Source organism: Melospiza georgiana, chromosome 20 (genome assembly GCF_028018845.1).
Source record: "Melospiza georgiana isolate bMelGeo1 chromosome 20, bMelGeo1.pri, whole genome shotgun sequence".
NCBI classification, from domain to species: domain Eukaryota; kingdom Metazoa; phylum Chordata; class Aves; order Passeriformes; family Passerellidae; genus Melospiza; species Melospiza georgiana.
This window is the reverse complement of record NC_080449.1, coordinates 4,427,632-4,447,416: the sequence shown is the minus strand read 5'-3', so window position 1 is coordinate 4,447,416 and position 19,785 is coordinate 4,427,632. Positions and strand designations below refer to the sequence as shown.

Sequence of the window (19,785 nt, the reverse complement as noted above, 5' to 3'; positions counted from 1 at the left end):
GTAAAAGAAGGAAAAGGGCTTTGCATGAAACCGCAGGCCAGGTTTGCTCACGGAGCTCAGCATCACCTTGAGCTGCTCTGGGTGGTGTTTGCTGCTGACTCAGCAAACCACAGCTCCTGGATCCCACAGGGCTTCAGCTCCTTGGGAATTGTCAGCCAGCTTTGGGAACACGCAGGTCCCCAGGTGCTGCTTGGTGGCACCTCTGCAGGTGTGGCTGAGCTTCCCCTTGTGGCATTCCTGCCTCTGGGAGAAGAGAAGGCTCTGGGGAGATCTTAGAGCACCTTCCAGTGCTTGAGAGGACTTGGGAGAAGGTTGGGAAGAGACTTTCATGAGGATGGGCAGTGATGAGACAAGGGGGACTGGCCTTAAGGTAAATGAGGGCAGGGCTGGGTGGGATATTGGGAATAAATCCTTCCCTGTGAGGGTGGGCAGGCCCTGGCACAGGGTGCCCAGAGCAGCTGTGGCTGCCCCTGGATCCCTGGCAGTGCCCAAGGCCAGGCTGGACAGGGCTGGGAGCAGCCTGGGACAGTGGGAGCTGTCCCTGCCATGGCAGGGGTGGGACCAGGTGATTTTTAAGATCCCTTCCAACCCAAACCATTCTGTGATCTATGTAGGCTGGCAGGGCTGCAATGTGGAAAATCTAAGGAAGGAGTTTGGAAAAGTAGAACTCTCAGGATTCTGCTGGTCAGGATGACCCCAAGATACATTAGAAAGTCTCTTTTCCCAGCCTGGCAGTCAAAGAAGGAGTCAGGACTCTTCTGTTCTCATTCTCAAAGTTGTTCATTGTTTCTTATCTATAAAATTTTTTCCCTGGCCTGCTGAGGTTCATCCAGCAGGTCAGACAGAGGCACTCTGCCTGCCCCTGGGGCAGTGTTATATTTTTATATTAAAAACTACGTGTACATTATTTACAATTACTTTCAAATAGCTATCACCTATGTCAGACAGTGAGCTTCTACCTTAAACCAATCCAAAAGTGCCAACACCACAGCAGAAGATGGAGGCCAAGAAGAAGAAGGAGAAAGGCTGGACATGCCCAGATTTCTCCATCTTGCCTCCTGAACCCCCATTCTAAAATCCCCAAAATTCTACATTTTCACCCTGTGACAAACTAACCATTATTCTACTTAGACTTTCATGGCTTGCAGATCCTCATATAAGGTTGGTAATTTTTTCCATGGGTCATAATCAAAGTCACAGGGGTCTTGGGCTCTGTGCCAGGGGCTTCTGAGCCCCCTGGCAGGGGGTTGGGCAATCCAGGACAGCCAGAGGGATGTCCTGAATTCCAACATAGAACTGCCAGAAAAACACTTTTTCTTACAGTGGCTCGTGTTGATGGATTCTCTTGAGTGTCCTTCAGGCATCTCAGTGCCCAGCTCTCCTGGACAGGGAAAATCCTGCTTTTCCACAGTAAAACCCTGCTGTGTGTGTTGTGCCCAAGAAGCCCCAAGAGATTTGCACAAAGGCATCAAAGAAAGGAATAAGAAGGAGGCAGAATTCAAGAATGGGCAAGATTAAATAGTTCAGCCTGCACAAACTGAGAGTGACATTGCAAAGATTCTGGGGTTTCATTAATTCAACAGAAACTGGAGTAGAAATGATGTGAATATCAATGGCAATGCACAGAGCTTTTGTATGCCCTGATTGTAATCAAAGGAAAATGTCAAACTTAATTCTACAGAGGGCAAACCAAACGGGATCCAGAGTGGATGTGTCCTTCTTGTGGCTGGGGAAAACAGCTCTGAAAAGGCTTTGGATAATTTCAGGGTAACTGTTCCAGAGAAAAATGCTGGCAGATGCAGGATTTTACCTGACAAATAAATACCTCTGTGGAGACAAACAAAAACTGTCACTCAAGGCTGAGTATTTTAATTTTCCTTTTTCATTCTGCTGTGATTTATAAATTTAGTGGCTCATGGAAATGAACAGGCAAGTGGTGATGCCCTGGCAATCATGGCACCCCCAAGACACCCCAGAGTCTTGGGGACAGCTTCAGGGAGCCTTTAGGGCCACAAACACCTAAAGAAGGTCCTCAGACTGGAGGCACAGCTGTGTCTAACTCCCAGTTTTAAACAGAGACCCTTCCACCTTCTGATGCTTCATTTCTGTCCTTTAATGGGGAGGTAGAGGAGGAACCCCAGCACTGACCCACCTCAGCAGCTGCTGTGGGGATAATTCCACCCCAGACAGAGTGACAGAAGGTGGCCCTGGCACCCCAGGCACTCTACAGAGGGAATTTTGTAACATCTTTCCTTATTTGCCCTATGGGGATGGAAAAAATAAACAACTTCACAGTTTCTTGCCTGAGCAGAAGAGTGATGGAGCTTTCTTATTTTGAGAAAGGTGAACCAATAAAGCCTTTCAACCTGCCAGAATTATAAATAGACTTTCACCCCACATTCCTGCACTTCCCTTGATGTACAGACTGCATCTCAAGCTAGGGAAACTTTGATTTCTCAGTGGTTCTCATATTATTTCCCAGTAGGGTTCAGTGTATGAATGCCATGCTGAGCAGACCCTGTAGGACACAGGGAGATTTGAGAGCTGTCAAATGCTGAATGCCAGCTTTTGGGGGGGTTTATTTGGGGCCTGGGCTTTACTTTGGGGTTTATTTCCAGCCTGGCTATCTCATGCTGCCAGGTGAATTCCACTGTGAGGTAACTCTGCTCTCCCAGTGAGGTCTAACCAGAGATGATGTGGTCCCTGGAAAGGTTTGCTTGTTTTCAATCTGACCTCAGATCTCTCATCTCTCTTTTATCAAAAGCTTCCAACACTCATGCACAGGGAACACAAATAACAGCTTCCTCCCTAAATCAGACTGACCAACCTTTAATTCATAGTTCCACTTCTCTCCATGGCCAATGATTAATACTTCATACTGACACAGGGGGGAAATTCTGATTATTACAGCTGAATCACTCCAGAGCCCTGCCTGTCCTAACCCAAATCCTTGGATCTGTGTCCCAAATACACCCAAGCTGCCCTTCCCAGTATCCTCCCTTTCAAAATCACCGCTCACCCCCACCCCTGGGTGCCCACAAGCCTCACACCATCCCTTGGGTGGGTGACAGGGCCCCAGGATGCTGCTCCAGCCTGACCCTGCCCCACAGCTCAGCCCCCACTGATGCTCAGCACAATTCTCATTTTCCAGGGTTTGGGGTAAAACTCTGTGCCCTTTCCTGAATAGTTTATCCAATTATGTGATCTAAAAAGGCCCTTTCTGGTTTAAATCCTGTAATTCTCCTGCAGATTTTGTGGGTGAGATCCTGTTCAGTGATGCTTTTGTGGTGGTGCTGCTTCTCTGTGCCCATTTGGGGTGTGTGTGACACTGTGCCACTGTCACTGCCCCTCACAGCACTCTGGAATTGAGCTTTTCCCTTCACACCCCTGGGCTCCAGTGCTTGTTTCCTCCCGCTACCCAAATCCATCCATGAGCCCTTCCTCCTCCTGACCCAAATCCACCTCATGGATTTTCTCAGGCCAAGATTTTCAAGAGCCACACTCACACCAGGAAATTGAAATGTTCTTTTTCTCTCTCTTAATGACCTTGAAATGGATACAATCCTCTTCTATTTTTTTTATTAATTAGATCCCAGAGTATGCATGAGAGTCTGAATGTACTTCTGTATGGATCAATATTTTTGTTATGCTGCTGAAATCACACAGCAATAGCCTGGTATTCAAGAAATTATGAGATCCTTGTGGAAAATGAATGTTCTTCTGGTGTTCTATAACAGAATAACTGGAATTTCAGTGATTTCAAATCTCTAGATGTGCCTGAAAATCTCATTCTGAATAACTCTGCATATTTTTTTTATTTAAACTATATTAATTATTCCATTTCTACCAGCTTTGCAATTCATGTATTATTATCTTCTGGTAATTAAGCAGAGGGGTTTAATACCCAGAAATGAGTTTTCCACTTGGATTGACTCTCCCAAGTGCTGCTGAAAGGCACCAGAAGTTTTCCAGCTCCCCAATTTGGTGGATGCCACAGGGGAAGAACTCTGGGTGTGTTTGAGCAGACAGTAAATCCCACTGAGCAAACTCTGTCTCTGACAAATTTGTGGAAGTGATTGCACTTTTATAACTGTTCCATTTGTATTGTTTTATTATTGCTTTTTATTATCTCTCCTAACACCTCTGCTCTCCAAAGGAGATGGATGGTGCACATCCACTGCAGTATCAAGAGGTGGGGTTTTTTTCCCATAACCAATTTTCAGCTAATTTAACACACCTGATTTTCCATATTCTTACAAGACTGAGTGATATAATTCTTTTGAGCAAGGAGGCAGCAGCACAGCACGAATAAACCCTCTGCAGCTTCCCAAGGAGATAACACTGCTCAATGGCTGCTTTAACCTTCCCTTTTCCCTCTCATTTTACTCCTGTCTGATGTCTATTTTTATCCAGTGACCTTTTTTGAGAAACAAAATGAGTAAAGAATGTTGCTAATCCTGGAAACCCTCCAAGGGGCTGGGATGAGAGATGGGAGATAGGCAGCATCTCCCTCAAAAGAGAGTTTTGTGCTGACAGCCAAAGGCATCCTCACAGCAGTGTGGGCAATGAGATACTGGAGTGTCATTTCCTCTGCTCAGGACCATGTGAATGGACAGAGATTCTAATAAATGCTGTTAAAAATAAACCCAAACAACTTTTTCAGCCTTGGCCAAGGGCTGAGATGTGCAGCTCAAGCACAACCCCTCAGTGATTCATCGGAGGAAACAAAGCCTCCGACGAGGTGATTCATCCTCAAAGTGCTCTGGGTGTTTTGCACCACCTCAATTTACTGATTTTGCATTTCCATATCAAATGCTCTCCACATGTGCTGACATGTTCATGAGTGTGCAATCAGCTGCAGCTCAGAGGGGGCCAGAGAACCCTGCAGCCACTGGGGTCTCTCACTGAAGAAAAAGATTGCCACAGACATGTTTTATGAAAAATCCTTTCATTAGGATCTTTTCTCCTGAGAAGCTGAGAGGCCTCAGAAATGAAATGTAAACAATGATTGTCTGCTGCTGTGGAATGCAACAGGTGCATCTGTCATTGGTCTCATGTGGTTGTAATTAATGGCCAATCACAGTCAGCTGGGTCAGACTGTCTGGTCAGTCACAAGATTTTATTATCATTCCATTCCTTTCTATTCCTTTCAAGCCTTCTGATAAAATCCTTTCTTCTATTCCTTTAGTATACTTTTAATATATCATTTTCTTTTAATATAATATATATCAAAAAATAATAAATCAGCCTTCTGAAACATGGAGTCAGACCCTTGTCTCTTCCCTCATCCTGGGACCCCTGCAAACACCTCCACAAAGGATCTTGAAAATCCTCTCATTCCAGGCTGGATGGAGCTCTGAGCACCCTGGGACAGTGGGAGCTGTCCCTGCCATGGCAGGGGTGGGACCAGGTGATTTTTAAGATCCCTTCCAACCCAAACCATTCTGTGATCTATGTAGGCCTGCAGGGCTGCACTGTGGAAAATCTAAGGAAATAGTCTGGAAAAGTAGAACTGCCAGAAAAACACTTTTTGTTACAGTGGCTCGTGTTGATGGGTTCTCTTGAGTGTCTTTCAGGCATCTCAGGGCCCAGCTCTTCCGGACAGGGAAAAATCCTGCTTTTCCACCAGCAAAACCTGCTGTGTGTGGTGTGCTCGAAAAGCCCCAAGAGATTTGCACAAAGGCATCAAAGAAAGGAGTAAGAGGGAGGCAGAATTCAAGAATGGGCAAGATTAAATAGTTCAGCCTGCACAAACTGAGAGTGACATTGCCAAGATGGATAATCTCTAAGGTCCATTCCCCCTCAAAGCCCTCTGTGATTCCCTGATTCCATAAGGAGCCTGACAGCCTCCCTGCTATCACTGGCCCTCCATTAGGGTGATGGCAGGAGTCACTCAGGGTAATAAAACAGACATTAGGGTTCATTTTGTCTCTCAGATCTTGGATGAGCTTCTGGGATGTAAACATGGCTGATGGCTTTGACAAGAAATGGACACAGTCCATATGAACCCCAGAACCTCCTAAGGCACCTACACTCTTCACCCCCTGGATTTCAGTGGCAGCTGGGTGCCCACACATCTCTCAAAAATTGGGCATTATTGTCTTTGATAAAGTTTCAGTTATCACAGCTTCAGTCAAGGGTGAATTTCCAGCGACCCCATGGATGGGTTCTCAGCTCTCAGTGAGTTCATTTCCTTTCAGCCAAGGAGCAGAACAATAAGTACAAACAACAGGCTGGGATGTTTTGTATCTCTCCTGACAAAGGCAATCACTTGCAATATCTACCAAGAAATAATTAGAGCTGCTGGTTTTGTGGTTGCCTTGTTTTCTGCCTCCCTGCCCTTTTATGCAAAGCTCTTTTCTGCAGAGGACACAGCTCGTGCTGATGCAACTTTGGGGCAAGCACCTGCTCTTTAACCTCTTGAATCAGAGCTGGGGAGAACTGATGCAATACTGGTCAGAAGAATGAAACTGAGCTCTGGGAATCAGCATCATCAGGCAGGTGAGAGTGTGAAAAGTGTGCAGGGTGATGTTGTCACGTTTGAAAGCACATCACCACCTCTAAGCCAGAACACACAGCCAGAATACCCAAAATCCCAATTTAATGGAGGTGCTCCATCCCTGGAAGTATCCAAGGCCAGGACAGGAACCACCTCTGAGCCAGAACACACAGCCAGAAGACTCCAAAACCTCTATTTAATGGGGATGCCTAATTCCTGAATGTGTCCAAAGCCAGGGCTGGACAGGGCTTGGAGCAGCTGGGACAGTGGGAGATGTCTCTGCCCAGGAAGGGGTGGGACAGGATGAGCTTTAAGGTCCCTTCCAACCCAAACCAGTCTGGGATTCTGTGATTATAGGACCTTCCCAGCAGATTCCAGCTCACCCTGTGGGTTTGCAGTGCTGTGCCCATGGGCTGAGCAGATTTATCTCAGAAACTGGTTTAGCCTGGATTGCACTTGTTTGCACAAATTTATCCAATTTTTTCTCACTGATATTGACTGATCTCTTTTCCTTTTGCAGCCACTACACCTGGTTGTCCTTACATGAGTTTAGCACAGGTGTTTCTCTGTTTGAAGAGCTGACCTGCAGTCCAGGTGTGAGTGTGAAAGCTTAAGAGCTCGCTGAGAACTGGGCCCTCCTCATGACACCGCACAAGGTGACACCCCACAAACTACACCTCCATTATCCTCCATTATCCCATGCAATATCATCTACCCCAGTGAGGGATGTACCTGCTCAGTCATGAGCAGGAGGTGCTGACTGCCTGCTCCAGAGCCACTGCAGGACATTGGGAATTGGGATTTTCCTGCATTTCAGAGCTGTCACATTGCTGAGGAGGGCTGGGGATTACTTTGGTGGGGAATCTCCATGTGCTGCTTCCCAAAGAGTGGATTTGCTGCTCTGTACTTGCTGCCTTAAAGGATCAAATGAATTTCCACAGGCAAGAATTTGTAAATCTTTCCTTTATAATAAAGATTAATTTCCAGAACTAGAATCTCTGCTGCTCATGGCTGTCCAGAAGTTTTGCATCCACCAAGAAGGTGAGGATCCACCTCATCCAACCTGCCAGGTCTGACCGAGCGTGACCGTTTTCTCATCCCTTTGTCTCTGGTTTAAACAGGTTGTGCCTGTTCCCATGGTGATAAGGGATGCTGTGAAAAACATTGCTTTGCAAATCTGTAGAAACCTTTGTAGTGCTGTGCTCCAGTGATTTCATTAAAGATAGTGGTAATGATAGAAAATGCTACAACTCTGCCATGTCAGGGGTGTAAAGAAGAACAATTGGATTAAAATTTAAAAGTTCTACCGTGTGGGAGGCCACGAGCCCAAATCAGAGGAAACTGGAGAATTGCACTCAATAATGCCTGTCTGATATTCTTCCCAAGGAATTTCTTGTTGCTCTCTGCCAAAGGCAAGGTGCTGAGATGGGTGGACCATAGGTGAGATTCTCCTTGCCTTCTCTGATGTCCTTGTAATATCAAATTGGGATTAGCTGAGACAACCCAGGATTTGTTTTCCTGTTAAATAAAGTAATTGGTTTGAATGGATGTGATTCAAAAGGGGACACACACCCAGCTGGGAACATTCTCAGAAAAACTCAGGTGTCTTTTGACTTGGACTGGCCAGAAAGTCAGGAGTCATCCCATGGAAAACATGCAGGGTCCTTTAGCACTGAACAGAGGGGGAATGTTCCAGATAAATCTCACCTGAGCTCTGTGCAAAGCCAGGGTGATAGTTCCAGGCCAAGAGAGGATAGAAATGAGCAGGAATTCCCTGTCTACAGATAATCCTGGGATTACTGACACCCTCTGTGGGCACATCTCAACCTCTGCATTCAGCTACTTTGATGTCACTGCTTCCTTTCTGCCCAGAACTTTCACCCTGCATCAGAAATTTATTTCTGACACATTTCTGTGAAATTCTTCAATCACCCAAATATCTCCAGACCTCCCCAGACAAGGCTAGCCATATAATCATAGAATATTTTGAGTTGGAAGGGATCCACAGGATTGAGTCCAACTCCCTGCTCCTCCCAGCAGTGCCCAACACAAACTCCTGTGACCAAGAGGCTCACCCAGAGGTTCCTTTCCCCTTGGGCAGGGTTAGCGCTGTGGGGAGCCTATTCCAGTGATCAGCCACCCTCTCAGGGAAGAGCCTTTCCATAAAGTCCACTCTGAACTTCCCCTGGTGCAGCTCCAGGGCAGGGGCTGGTCCAGGATCAGCAGCTCCTACCCTGCTCCTGTTGGGAGGAAGCTCAGGACTGCCCTGAGGTCCTTCCTCAACCACCTCTTCTCCAGCCTGAGCAAACCAAACCTCCTCAGATGTCTCTCATAAGTCCTGCCCTTGGTGCCTTTTTCACCACTCTGGACACACCCTCAGAGTCCAATGTCCTTGTCCTGCTGAGGTGCCCCAAACTGCTCCCAGCACTCACAGTGCAGGAGAAAGCAGCTCCATCTCCTCCCTCTCTCCGTCCCCTGGATGTGATGCTGTGCTTGGGGCACCCCAGGGCACAGTGGGGCTGCCCAAAGGCCACCTGTGGATGCAGAGCTCTGGAGGTGGCTCCCTGTTGGGACGCAGCGGAGCTTTCAGTGCACAACAGGAAGGCAGAGCTCGGGGTGACTCCCTGAGCCCAACTGCAGCTGCAGGGAGTATAAAATGAAAGAGAATTTGCATATCTGCCCATTTCACAGAGCCTGGGGCGGGGGATCGTGGTGTCTGTGCACCTTGTGACATCAGAAACCTCGGCTGCAGCGCAGGACCTCGGTGGAGAAATCCCTGAGCAAGAACATGAAGCTCCTTCCCCTGCTCACAGCTGCGTCCTGCCTCACGCCCCCGGGGCCCTCTCTCTTTGTACGGCAAGTGATGAAGTTTTTTTTCCAGATCACATGAGCCAGGATGAAGGGGGGAAAATCCTGCCAGGAGCAGAGATGGGCTGCAACTTGAACCTGACCGAGGGGAGACACACAGCAGTGCCTGGAGAGCTATATAAGAACGTGCCAGGAACAGGAGCAAACACTTTCTCAGGTGAAGGACTCGCATGAATCAGCCATGAATGTGAATGAAGACACTGATTCCAGGAGGCTTGGAGCCACTAACAAAGTCTGTTTGTATTTCATCATCGCCACCCTGGGTGTGTTGCTTGTCTTTGCCTTGGCCACCATCATGGTCCTGGTCGTCCAGAGGACGGTAAGAGATTGATTCTCTTCTCTTCTCTTCTCTTCTCTTCTCTTCTCTTCTCTTCTCTTCTCTTCTCTTCTCTTCTCTTCTCTTCTCTTCTCTTCTCTTCTCTTCTCTTCTCTTCTCTTCTCTTCTCTTCTCTTCTCTTCTCTTCTCTTCTCTTCTCTTCTCTTCCCTTCCCTTCCCTTCCCTTCCCTTCCCTTCCCTTCTCTTTTTCGTTCTGTGGCCAGAAGAACAGTTCCTACCTCTGTTATAAATGCACACACACATGAATTAGGGGAAAGATGAAACACAGACAAAAGAACTTCAGGAAAAGAGAACCTTCCTCCATAGACAACATTTATTCTTGGCACACAGTTCCTACTCTGTAAATGGAAAGAAAAGGCTCCTGACCAAGGAACCAAGCAGCCTCTGTCCCACCTGCTTTGGTGTGTGTCTCCTCCTGGCTCTTTGGAGAAGAACCTCAGTGTTTGAGAAGGTCTGGTCTGGTTCTCTGGAACGGATTGCAGCAGGATGCATGCACAGCTCTGTGACACCCTGTGGTACTGATGTGGTGAGGCAGAGCTGTCCCAAAGCACCCAGAGCAGTGCTGGGGGCCAAGGAGCTCCCTCGTGGCCCCTGTCCCCTCAGTCCTGCCTTGGGTGTGATTTTTAATGCACAGCCAGAGTTGTAGAAAGGATATCAGTGACACAAGGTCACACACAAACAACTCTTCCCTCTACCAACAGTCACTTTAACATCCTAAAATAAAATATTGCTCTTGAGTGCATCTGGGGTTGATGGGGAACCAGTGACAGCCAGAGTGGAGATGGATGGTTGTGAGGATAAAAAGTGGATTTCTGACCTTGTAGGGGCATTACCATCAACTTCACCAAGGTAAAATACCAGGTTAGAAGTTTTATAGTCTCTGAAATCTTATTGCAAAAATCAAAGTGCTGAGGTACCCCCACTACTGTTCACAGAGGGAAAGCTCCAGCACAGAGCTGCTGGAGGAACTGGCCATGGAAAACAAAATATGATCCTTTGACTCAATATTTTCTCTTGCTAAATTTACCCTGTGCAATTTGTGTGCCCGTGTATGCACATTACCCAGAAATTAAACCAGGAAGGCTTGACTGATACTCCTCCAAGAGAGGAATCATTTACCTGTAATCAGTGTTCTCCCAAAAGAGAAGCACTTTGAGGACAGTTAACATGAGACATGGGGCTTTTTAAGTGAGAAATAGTGGGCTATCAGGGGAGATCTTTAAAATAACAGTCTAGGTAATTACAGACTTGCCACAGCTTTGCTGTATAATGAGGCTTTCATTTGTACTGATTATGGAAGCAAGCATTAAATCACCTCTCCATCAGGATAAAGCAGTTACAGGAGTTGCCAGAGGAACAAGATTGCTGAAAGAGCCAAGGTTTTGACTTAAAAGAGTAATGACACCATTGCAGCTGCTTTGAAAACAAGCTTGGCTGAAGGAGGAAATACAAAGCTGAGGGCTGTGAGGAACAAATAAAATCAAGCAGCAATTTTACGCTCTGAGGAGAATTTGGCAGTGAAACCCAGATTGTGTTTTGCTCTCAGGGAGCTCAGAAGCAGAACAGCCACCCCCATCTGTGCCTGGTCCTGAACTCCCAGAGCAGAGAAGAAGGGTTGGTTCTGTGGGACAGGTTCCACAGGGAGCTCCAAAAACACCTCAGCTCTGGCTGCACTGTCAGAGGGAAGTTGGGCTTTGGATATTTGGGGAATCTGAGCATCTCCAGCCCTTGGAGCCCTGAGCTGCTGTAGGGATCAGAGCACCACCAGCTGACTTCATTATTTTCTTTATAACTGTCAAAAAAACCACTATTTTGTGTTATAATCTCCTTGGGGCAATGAGGTTTTCCCTCCAGATGTTGCCAGCTGGATTGTGTGCGTGAGTTCAGGGGTAACTTCACACCCTCCTCACCCTTTTATTTATATTTATGCTTTTTCCTCCTCACCCTTTTATTTCCCTCTGTTCCAAGGGGTGTTTGGGGGTCACAATGCAGTGGTTGGACCCTTGGGTACCACAGCATTAAGAAATCTTGTGGTGACAAAATCAAACTGTCCCTGCCCCCATCACAGGCTGCCTTTTGATGAATTCATAATTGCCTAATTTAAGTTGAAGGAAGACAGACTGGAAAAGGAAAATCAAACTCTGCAGAAACCAGGCACTTGCAACCCCCACAATCTGAGTGCTCCAAAGAAGGGAAACACAACATGAAAGGCTGAATGAAAAAGGCAACTATGATTCAAAGCTGCTTCTCTGAATCCTACAGCACCTCTAACAGAGATTATCACACCTCCCCACTTTCCAGCACCCCAAGAAATTTCCTTTACGCCTTGTTTTTCAGAAGGGTGGCACAGCACATTAGTGCCATAGCTGGGAAGGGTCAATTTTAGAGCTAAACTGGTTTTTTGGAACTCTTTGCAGTGCTGAAGTCAGTTCATTCCTTCAGCTTTCATCTGCAGAACCACTTGGCTTCAGGCCATTGTTGATCTTTCACAAGTGACTCAATTTTCCTCTGGAATGAGCACAGTCTCTGTAAGGTGGTCTGGAGCCATCATTTTTCTTCTTAACACTGTTTATAAGTGTGTTAAACCCTCCACCCTTGTGTCTGCTGCATTGTTTGCTGGATATATGCGTATATACCCACCTCTGGAGATATTTGTGTGTATAGAGAGAGAGACATGGCAAACCAGTAACAGAGAATGGGACAGGATGGGCTGAAAAATGTCATTTTAAGGCACACAGACCCTCACAAGTCTGATGCTGTACAGAAAAGTTCATCAGACACCTGGGCCTCCCATTAACAAATTGTGTGGATGTCCAGAGTCCATGATCTGGGTTAGTCCATCACTGCTCTGGATTTTGTAGACTTCATTTATTGAACTTCTAAATTGTGCGGGGAAAACCTTTTATCAGCAGTGTGGCAAATACTAAAGGTCAGAGTAGGTTTTTCTATTTGCTGATCTGCTCTTTTAGGCTGTTAAGAACCTTTAGAAGTAGATTTGTGAATGACTCATCCAGCAGCCAGCACAGTTCTGCACTATTCATTGGGTTTTTATGTCTCCTAAAAACTCATTTTGGCCCTGGGTGCCCCCTCTTGTGGCAACCCTGACAGACAGGAAAATAAAATAAAAATTTAAAATAAAATTAAGTTAAAATACTGCAAATTCCTCTAAAAGCAGAATTTTCATTCATTGAGCACTACAGGAAATCCAGGGAGGCATTTTAGGAGAAAACTGCCCTGGCCCAGCTCTTGCTGTGGATGTTGCTTTGGTCAGCACAGGAAAAACTGATTTTTACCATGTTTCCAGTGAGGTTCATTATCAGATGAGGGACAGTGGGGACAGTGCTCTGCTTTCTGGTCTTCTCATGTCCAGATTCAACCTTTGCCTCTTGGCACCTCAGGAGGAAGTGCCCCCAACATCTTCTTCCCCAGCCAGAGCTGGGTCATAGAATAAAACCCAGAATCACTGAAAAGCCCTCCAAAATCATCAAATCCAACCTGTTCCCTGTAGGACCGTCGGGGGTAGGATGGTGGGGATGGAGGGAGACGAGAGATCTCTGCAGCCAGGGCTGGAACTTGGGGTTTATTGCAAAGGGCCTGGGTGCAGGGCCCTGCTGGGAGCTGCCAAACACAGCTCAGAGCAGGCCTGAGAGAAGAGAGGGGGAGAGAGGATGAGAGGGAAAGAGAGTAAAAGGATAAGAGAGTAAAAAAAGAGAATAAAAGGGTAAGAGAGCGAGGTTCCCGTTACAATACAATAAATCATCTTCTGTGTTGAATATTCTGATTCTCACTAACCAATCTAGTACAAGATACAAATCCTACAGCATTTACACACAGCCTATAAGAATCATTACATTACCACGCTGTGTTACATTTTAAACCCTAAAATCTCCTCTTTGGGCCCCTCCTGCCAAGCTGTAGGGTCTGCTCTGACCCTTGGGCCTGTCTGCAAGCAGAGGGTGTTGTTCCATCAAAAGGGGATCACCTTCAGCTGGCCACACCATTGTTTTCCAGTTGTTCAGTAACTGAGGGATCTCAAAGCTTGCTTTCATTCCAATCTGATTTATAGTTTCCATATTCTCAAAATCTTTTGCCAGGCAATCATATTTATAAGGCTTTTCTGTTTCATATTCCCCAACAGTTCCCCATCCCCTCTTGTCCCCAGCCCAGAGCACTCAGTGTCACCTCCAGCCCTTCCTTGGACACCTCCAGGGATGGGCACTCCAAACCTCCCCGGGCAGTGCCAAGGCCTGATCCCTCTTTCCATGGGGAAATTCCTGCTGAAATCATGGTGGTGAGAGGCTGAGCAGGAACACGGGAGAGCCTCGGGGCCTCTTTTGGAATGGAAGCATTTTCTTTTGAGGGCAGGGGACCAAAGACCTCCTGCCCACAGAGCTGCCACGAGGACCTGCTCCAGGAAAGCCCAGCCCCATTATGGTCACTGGTTTGGGGGAATTTCTTTGGATTTCTAGAGTAGATAAAGACTTCACAGAATCCCAGAGCAGTTTGGGTTGGAAGGGATCTTAAATCTCATCCCATCCCACCCCTGCCATGGCAGGGACACCTCCCACCATCCCAGGCTGGTCCCAGCCCTGCCCAGCCTGGCCCTGGGCACTGCCAGGGATCCAGGGGCAGCCACAGCTGCTCTGGGCACCCTGTGCCAGGGCCTGCCCACACTCACAGAGACCAGAGGTGTCTCGTTCAATGAATATTCACTATTGTGACCCAGGAATTTAGAATGACCCTTTATTCTGCCTCAGCTTGAGAAAGCTTCTTGTAAGATGATTAAGAGAAAGAAGAAATAAATCACTTTCACTGGCACCTGATTGTAATTTTCTCTAATAAAGCAAACTCAAATTATTCTGCTTGTTGAGGAAAGACTGAGCTCTTTCATCACTAGCCCCCAGATCACTCCAGACAGGGTGAAATTTGTTGTCTTGAATTTTTTCTTAGCTGGCATTGTGGAATTTAATCTGTTTGGGCTCCTCCTGTGTGCCTCTTTGCATTCCAAATGACAGCATTACATGTGATATTCTTGCTGCTGGAAAAGAAAGAAATAACACCAGTAATATCTCAAAGGAAGTCCTAAAGGTTTATTTCAGTATCTACTCAATTGTCACTAAAATAAATTGCTTTGCTATGTGCTGGGAGCCTTCCCAGGTGAGAACACAATGCCTTTAGTCCATTTTAATTTTGTTTTTATGCCCTAAATGTAGAGCAGGCTCTGAGCCACCAGCAAGGCAAACACCTCCCTGGCTGCCTGATTTCATTGAGTGCAATCTCACTGGGGGCAGAGCCCCCTTTTTCTGTCACCTGAAATATCCTGAATTCTCCACAGCGAGCAGGAATGTTCAGATATTGCATTGAACAGCAACACTTCCCTGTGCCCTGAGTGTGTGTGAGACAACAGCCCAGGGCAGGGGCAAGGGAAGGGGATGAGAGGTCCTGGCAGAGATTCCTGGGGGTGTTTTCAGCCCAAACCCTGCTCAGTTTAATATTTGGTGATAGGTGATGAGATCCATGAGAGCTCCCAAGGGAGGAGGTTGTGTCAGGGCCAAAAAGCTTGGAAATCTCCATTTTTGCAAATTCCGTCTCTGGGTTCCTGTTCTTCTGCTGTCCAGCACCTCCCTGCCCAGCTCAGGAAGGTCACCTGGAGAAATATTGGCTCAGGAGGTGACTCTGCCCTGCCTTACACAGGTGTGGGGAGAGAAAATGAACAAATTACTGATCTCCAAATTCCCGGAGAATCACAGAATCATCCAAACTGGGAGAGAGCCCAAAGATCAGTGAGTCCATCCATTAAATAGTCACTGCCCAGTCCCCTGGGAGCAGCTCTGCCACCTCTGCAGGGCACAGCATTTGGCACCAGACCAAAGGATAACAACTCTCTGCTGGGAGCAGATGTAGCTCCACATTCTGCTGTTCAAACGTGGCCACACGAAGCCAAAATCTAATTAAAAACCTTCCTAAACATTTAAGATTAGAACATTAAGTACCACAAACAACCCAACACAGCTTTTCTCTTTGTCCAACCAGCTTCCTCCTCCCCCCACCACCCATTATCCACTTCTGACACAGAAATGAGGTGTATGTGCTGTAACACCACTATGGAGGAAGCTGTTCCTACCACAGCAGGAGATATCAGATGTTGTCTTAAAGCTAGTAGAGCTTCCCAAATTTCTCCTTCCTGCATGTCCTGGTGGGTCACTGAACAGGGAGGTGCTCAGGCGGGTCATTGACAGGACTCAAGGTTTTAGGTCCTGTGGTTTAATTTTAGGTAATGAGGAGCAGGGAGAAGGACTCGATGATCCTAATGGATCCCTTTCAATGTGCTAAGCTGAACCTGATTAGCCTGCACAATTAACCCAGGTAATTTGCAGCCAGGTAAGAGGAGCTGGTTCAGCCCAGCCTGAGCAGAGCCCACTCTCTCTGTCACTGAAATCCCTGTGGGATCACCCAGGGTGACACTGAAGGAATGTGACACACAGTGAGGAACTGTGGGAATAAATCCCAGGGACTCCATTTCCTTCCTGGTGGAAAAAGCCCATTTTTTAATCACAGAACTCCTTTTTATACAGTTTTACAGGCCTCATGTGAGACTCCCATTGGTCAGCAGCTTTCTTGCCAATCACTCTATTGGTCAGTAACAAGTTGTTATTCTGTATGGATTGGTCAATCCAACCCTCAGTGAGATGTGCAGGAAAAGTTCTTTGTGAGAGATAGTTTCATTTTTCTATCTAACAGTATATAAAATTTATATTATATTTATTACTTATTTATATTTATATAAAAATATATTAAATCTATATAAATCTATATTGATATATTGATATATTTATTTTCTATTGTATTTATTATATATTTATATTTTATATATAATACATACTTATCTATTTATATATTTATTATATATTTATATTTTATATATATAAAGTATATAAAGTTTATGCAGGTGTAAGTTGGTTTTTACCCAGGAACAGATTGTTATGCTAATGAACTGCTCACACCAGGATTGCTTCCACATGGGAACTTGCACAGTGCCAGCTTGACTTAGAAGAAATGACAGTCCAGCCAGAGAAAGCCTAATTTTATATGGCTTTTCTTTGTAATTTTTTATTTTATGAGGGTTTTTTTTTCTTTATAATTTTTGATTTTATGAGGCTTTTCTTTACCATTTTTCTTATAACCTTACTAAAACAAGGAACTCCCAGTGCTTTGCTCAGCTGTTGGGAGAACGTTTTGCCCCTTGAGGGTATTCATGAGGTGCCCGGAGCTCTGGAGGTTGTGTCTGGGTGACAGGAAGGTGTCATCAGAGGGAATCCTGCTGCATTTCACCCCTGGAGCTGGTTTTCTGGGAATTTCTCATGACATGCTGACTGAGGAGAATTTCCTGTGCCATTTTCACCCTTGGTTTTACACCTCAGCAAGAATTAGGAGGAAAGGTGAGGTAAGACATCACTGTCATGCTCAGACCTGTTTGGGGCTTTGATGAACTTTCCCAGCACTTGGCTCTCCAGGTTGTCCAGTCCCTGAAAGACACAGAGAGGGATTTTTTTTTTTTTTAGGATTTGTGCTTCTGAAACATCCCCAACAGAACCCAAATAATTTTCTTACTATGCTGAAAAAATCTCGCTGTGTGAAAAATGTCGATTTTCTATGTTAGAATAAACCAGAAATGTTTCAGATCCACAGATGCATGGATACCCAGTGAATTGGGTATTTCCCATTCTCAGAATAATCCATCTCTACTCTTTCCCCTCTTTCAGGAAGCTGATCCTGCCATGGAGGGCATCAAAAACCCCATCAGGACAGGTAAGACCCCTAAGGAACACAGGCAATTTGTCATATCTCTAATGCAAATATTTCCCAGGGGCACAAATAAGTCAATTGTGCTTAACATTTAACATTTCCAATAAAGGCTCCTGTTGGTGAAAAGTTGAATTAGTGAGGAAAAAATGAAAACAAGAAAAAAGCTTTCCATTTACTCAGTACATCTGGGTAAGTGTATGGCTGGGGAAATAACAAATATTTCTGAATATGCCCTGGGGTGTCTGTTCCAAAGAGCTTTTTGTTAGGAGATGTAAACATCACTCTGATTTTAAAGTCTTATTTTAAGTGCTGGCTCTTGCAAATGTGTGTAAAGTCTTCATCTGCACGAGGGAGGGGTAAAAATGTGTTTGAGATATTCCAAAACAGCTCTTGGTTTGAGGGGAAAAGACAGAAGGGAATGGGTGGGTCGAGAATGGACAAGGGGAAACCAGAAGCAAAATGAACAAATCAAGGAATTGGAACAGGCAGACTGTGAGCACAGGGAGCCTGAAATAAGAAAATCTGTCTAGTAGAGACAATTTACCAAAATTCTGCTTTGCCCTAGCATGAATCAGGAGCACTGTTTATGTCACTGACACTGTGACATGAGCCTCACACAGCTCTCAGCACCAGTATCTGACTCCTTGCAAATGCAAGTTGGTGCCCAGTCCCATATATGTATACACATATATAACATAAATCAACCATGTATATTTTTATAGATATATATGTATATATGATTTTATTTCAGCTGAAGCAACTCGTGCAGCTGGTTTTTTTCTCCTCACCAGCAGCTGGCAGGTGCCAGGCAGGAGCAGTGTGCTCTCCCCAGGAATGGCCAGGATGCTTTTTCATCAGCCAGAACATTTCTGTCTTTAGGTCCATACCAATCTGAGGCAGCCTCCTGCTCTGAATTTCCCAATTTGCTGCTCAGTGTGAGATGATGCATTAGTGAGGGACCAAAGGGGGCTGCTGGTGAGAGCCCACCCCAGGAGGAGCTGCTGGAAGTTGGTTTTAGTGCATTGAGATGCTCTCCCAGCCCATCAGTCTCTGTTGGAGGGTAACAGAGCATTCAAGTGGGAGCAAATTGTCAGGGCTTTTTATTTTCCTCTTAAAATGCATAAAGCAGAGCTTAGTAATTATCAGCAGAGAGATGGCGAAGACTTTGAGGTGATCAAATAATCCAATTTTATTGTGGGAGACAAATGTTTATATACTATTTTAGGGAGACTACTAATGCTTTACTACAATGATTGAGTTAAAGATCACATAAACAAACTTACACATTTTAAACATCTCTTGCTTGCAGAAGTCTGATGTAATTTTCATTTTCTGGTAAACCAGTCTGAATCTTCTTGCATTTTGAATCCTCAGTTTGCTCTTGCCAAGGCATTTTATCAAATCTCTTCTAAGAAGGTCCAAAGTACTCTCTGTTTTCTGTACCCCAACAATTAATTGATATACCCAGTGGGTAATTTACTGAGGGCCTCTCACAGGAAGCTCTGTCAGCTGCTGGCACCCAAGCAGGGATTGTGGCCACTGCTGCCAGGTCCCACCCAGAGGCAGGAGCAGGTCAAACATTCAGGAAAGGGACTGAGCTGAGGCTGGAGTTGCTGTGGATTCAGATTTGGATCCATTCTGCCTCCCAGGCAGCCCAGATGGAAACTGGGTGTGGTTTGTGGCCATGAACCAAGGCTCCTGCACTGTTAAAATGGGCAAGGGAGTGAAAAACCAGTGTCACTGGGGTCTGTGTACAAATCACAAACAGGACAGGGCTGCTGGGAACGTGCCTTGAGCTGTTTGATTTTCCAGCATCAGTCTCATTACATGGTTATGACAATGGGAAGATGCCAGCAGCTCACATCCTAGGCAGCAGACCAAGAACTTAATGTTACAACTCACTTTATAAGTTTTTTGACCAATCACACAAAGCCAAAGCACATTGACAGTAGTTCTATCCAAGCACTCTAAGCACAGGTACCTTTGATTAAACAATGCCTGCTTATTTCACATACAATACCTGCTTGTGAGCCTTAAAACACAATGCACAGAGCTCCATTATTAAGCTTCAAACTTCCTAATATCTTGCTAGATAAACTTTCTGCAGCTTAGAGAGCGATTCTAGACAAGTGTTAATACACAGATCATTGTTCTATTTGTCCTTGCTTTTCTACATTTTACATAATTTTTCTGCTGACCAATCTCATGGCTACTGCTTAGCTCTAATCACAGTTTTACTGCCTCCAGAGCCTGTCTTTTACAGCTTTCCCAAAAC

General features: G+C 45.7%; 1 protein-coding gene across 1 annotated transcript in view; it reads left to right on the top strand.

Annotated features, from left to right (window-relative positions):
• LOC131092033 (tumor necrosis factor ligand superfamily member 8-like) overlaps window positions 1–19,785 on the top strand; it is a 52,093-nt gene that overhangs the window by 22,559 nt on the left and 9,749 nt on the right. Inside the window, exons 3-4 of the mRNA XM_058038504.1 lie at window positions 9,501–9,686; window positions 17,468–17,513. Coding sequence (XP_057894487.1) covers window positions 9,501–9,686; window positions 17,468–17,513 — 232 coding nt within the window. The remainder of the gene's footprint in view (window positions 1–9,500; window positions 9,687–17,467; window positions 17,514–19,785) is intronic.